Source organism: Eubalaena glacialis, chromosome 4 (genome assembly GCF_028564815.1).
Source record: "Eubalaena glacialis isolate mEubGla1 chromosome 4, mEubGla1.1.hap2.+ XY, whole genome shotgun sequence".
NCBI classification, from domain to species: Eukaryota; Metazoa; Chordata; class Mammalia; order Artiodactyla; family Balaenidae; genus Eubalaena; species Eubalaena glacialis.
This window is the reverse complement of record NC_083719.1, coordinates 123,690,259-123,693,270: the sequence shown is the minus strand read 5'-3', so window position 1 is coordinate 123,693,270 and position 3,012 is coordinate 123,690,259. Positions and strand designations below refer to the sequence as shown.

The window sequence follows — 3,012 nt, the reverse complement described above, 5'->3', positions numbered from 1 at the left end:
CCTTATGGTGGAGAACAGCTCGGAGCCCGCTACTCCCCGAACATTTTCCCTGAACCTAATCTATGCTACCTTAGAGAATTTACAACAAACCAAAGGATGAAATGGATAAAATTTAGGTGACGAAGGGAGTATAAGGCTATCCTTTGGAAACATACATGTATTTTATACACTCTAAATAAATCTCCAGTACATGTTTGTGCCCCACTTAGACTCTGTGTTATTCCTTATCGCTTCCTTCCCATCCCTTCACCCCTTGTCTAATCGCGCTTAGTAAAGTGGTGCCTTCACCCCAGAGTCGTGCGTTCGGGCCAGTTGACCATCCCCTGCGTTTGGGCTCCCGCCGTGAGGTCGCGCAGTCGCGTGCGCGAGGGCGATTTTCAGCACCACGGACAGCACAAGCCCCTCCGGGCCTGCCTTTCATGAATTTTTTTCTTAGCGCCCAAACTTTTCTGGTGGGAATAGAAAGAAAAGAATGGAAAGAGAAGGCCGGGAGGCAACCAGGTGGGATAAAGGGGCAAGTTTGTGACTTCGGGGGAGAGAGCCTGACCTGCCAGGAGACGTCTCGGAGCCCCCATAACCGTGCCCCCCAACTCCAGGGGGACATACACTCAGCTCTCCCGGCCCCGGACGCTGCGCCCCGCAGCAGTCAGTGGACAGCCGAGTACTTCATTCGTTTCTGTTTCTGTCTTTGGTTACAGAACCAGACCCTCACCACGTTCTTTTTAAGGTCCAGTTTTTCGGCGATGGCCGCGATCTTTTCGGATGAGGGCCGCGGCTGGATAGCGAAGTAGGCCTCCAGCGAGCGCTTCTCCGGTGCCGCGATTGACGTGCGCTTGCGCTTCCTCTCACTGCCGTTGAAGAGCTCCGGCTTGCTGTTTTTCTCTCGGTAGGCGGCCTCGGCTTCCTCCAACCAGGCCTGCAGCACCGGCTTGAGGGCGATCATGTTGTTGTGCGAAAGAGTGAGAGACTCAAACCTGCAGATGGTGCTCTGGCTGAGCGAGCCGACGCCGGGGATCTTGAGGTTGGCTAGAGCCGCACCCACGTCCGCCTGGGTCACCCCCAGCTTGATGCGCCGCTGCTTGAAGCGCTCCGCGAAGGCCTCGAGCTCTCGCGGGTCCGACTCCACGTCGCTGAGGCACGCGGGCATGGTGCTATGAGGCGCCACGGCATGTGGGTGGCTCATGCCCATGGCCTGATGCAGGTGGCCCATGGCACCCAGGTGATGCGGGTGGATCTGTGCCGGCATCACCGAGTGCTCGGGGGCTCCCAAGCCGCTGACGCTCAGCGTGGGCGAGATGTGCTCTAGCAGGTCGCCCTCGAGGCCCTGGTGCACCGCGTGGTGCGGATGCGAGGTGAGGGTGGCCGGGTGGGAGATGGGCACGGTGGACGAAGTGGACGTGCAGGGCACGCTGCTCATGGTATGGTAGGTGGCGTCGGGCTTGAACGGATGGTTCTTGCCGTGGGAGACGATATCCACCGCCGCCAGAGCTTCGGCGCGTGCCAGCAGGCTCTCATCAAAGCTTCCAAATATATTACCCTGCAGCTGCAAGCGAGAAGGCGCACAGCACGGTCAGTGGGGAATACTGTCAACTCAGGATTAAAACACATTTTCAAGCAACCGAGATGCCGCTCCTCAAAGCCCAGGTCATAAAAATTAATACAGAGACAGAGGCTCTGCTGGAACAGACGTGCGGATCAGAGACATGAATGAGAGAGAGAGCGCGCCGGGAGAGAGCACGGGGGAGACAACGAGAGGGGTTCAGACAGCGGCGATTGTTCTGGGCGACATGAAAAAAACATGAACCAAGTGCCTGTCAGAAAATGTGCCTTAGAGCGGTAATTATGCTCCACTACGTACCTGCGGGGCTGGGAGACAGACTCGGCGCATGGCCTCAGAGCCGGAGTGGAGGCTGGAGAATTTGGGTTCTTGAAGCACCGGGTGCATGCCGAAAGGCTGCTTGGCGTTCATGGCCATCATCTTCGCAAGCCGAGCAGGGAGGCAGCGAGGGACATGGATCTTCTCGCTCGCTCGCTCGCCGCACTCCAAGTGAGCGCCGCTCAGCGCCCGCGCTCCCCTCGCCCTCTCGCTCGCTGCCTCCCCTCTCCCCCACCTGCTCCTTCACTCATCTTACAAGCAGCCTGCCAGGAAGGGCCCGGGCGCGAGCGCAGGCGTGCTCACGTGCCCGAGACTCGCAGGGGCGGCCGGGGAGGCGAGGCCAGGCAGCAGCTCTCCGCGCGGGCCCCCGCCGCCCCAGACGCAGCATTTATACCCTGGCAGGGCCGGGCCTCTCCCCGTCCGCCCCGCCCTGCCCGGCTCCAGCCCGCAGACCTTCCGGATTCTTTCTTCTTCTTCTCGGACCTTCTTTCTCCCAAAGTCCCAAACCTCTCCATCCTGTCCCAACTCTCATAACCCAGATAGAAGGGCAGCCGTGGGCCGGGAAGCTGACCCTCCCTCTACCCACCCCCCCCCCCACCCCATACACACACTTTGCCCAGCTGCCGCCAAACTGCCCATTTCCAGGGCGCTCCTGGTCCCACGCCGGTGCGGTCCACTAGAGTCCGGCCCAGCCGCGCAGCGAAGGGGCGCCTCCAAGCTCCCAGACGGGCTCCGGGGAGGATGAGAAACTACCAGAATGAGCCCCAGGTGACCTCCACCTCCCGGGATGGAGGTGGGGAAAGTAACTGCCTGCCTAGTGCAGGAGGCCTGAAGTTTCCTCCCTGCATTTGTCTTTCTTGCCTTCGCTTGAGAAAGACAATTCCCCCCCCACCCCCGCCTCCCCCTTTCTCCAAGCCGCCAGTCTAAGGAATCTTGCAGGTTAGTTTTAGGACTGCCCACCGGCCTTGGGAGTCGATCAGAGGACTTCTGCTGGGCCGCTGATGCTTACAAGCCCCATTAGCCACAACAGCGGCGTTCATTTTAGAGCTCCTACTGTGTGTTGGGCAATTTAGAGTTAGCTCAGGGTACCCTCAGTACCCTATGGAATAGTTACTGTTATGCCATTTTATAAACGA

At 59.4% G+C, this 3,012-nt stretch overlaps 1 protein-coding gene across 1 annotated transcript; it reads right to left on the bottom strand.

The window, feature by feature from the left end:
- Positions 1-646: 646 nt before the first annotated feature.
- Positions 647-1,978, bottom strand: POU4F3 (POU class 4 homeobox 3). The gene is made up of 2 exons (XM_061188296.1): positions 1,859-1,978; positions 647-1,543 (listed from the first exon to the last, which is right to left on the bottom strand). Exons 1-2 carry the CDS (start codon positions 1,976-1,978, stop codon positions 647-649), a joined length of 1,017 nt encoding a protein of 338 aa, XP_061044279.1.
- Between the last annotated feature and the right edge of the window lie 1,034 nt (positions 1,979-3,012).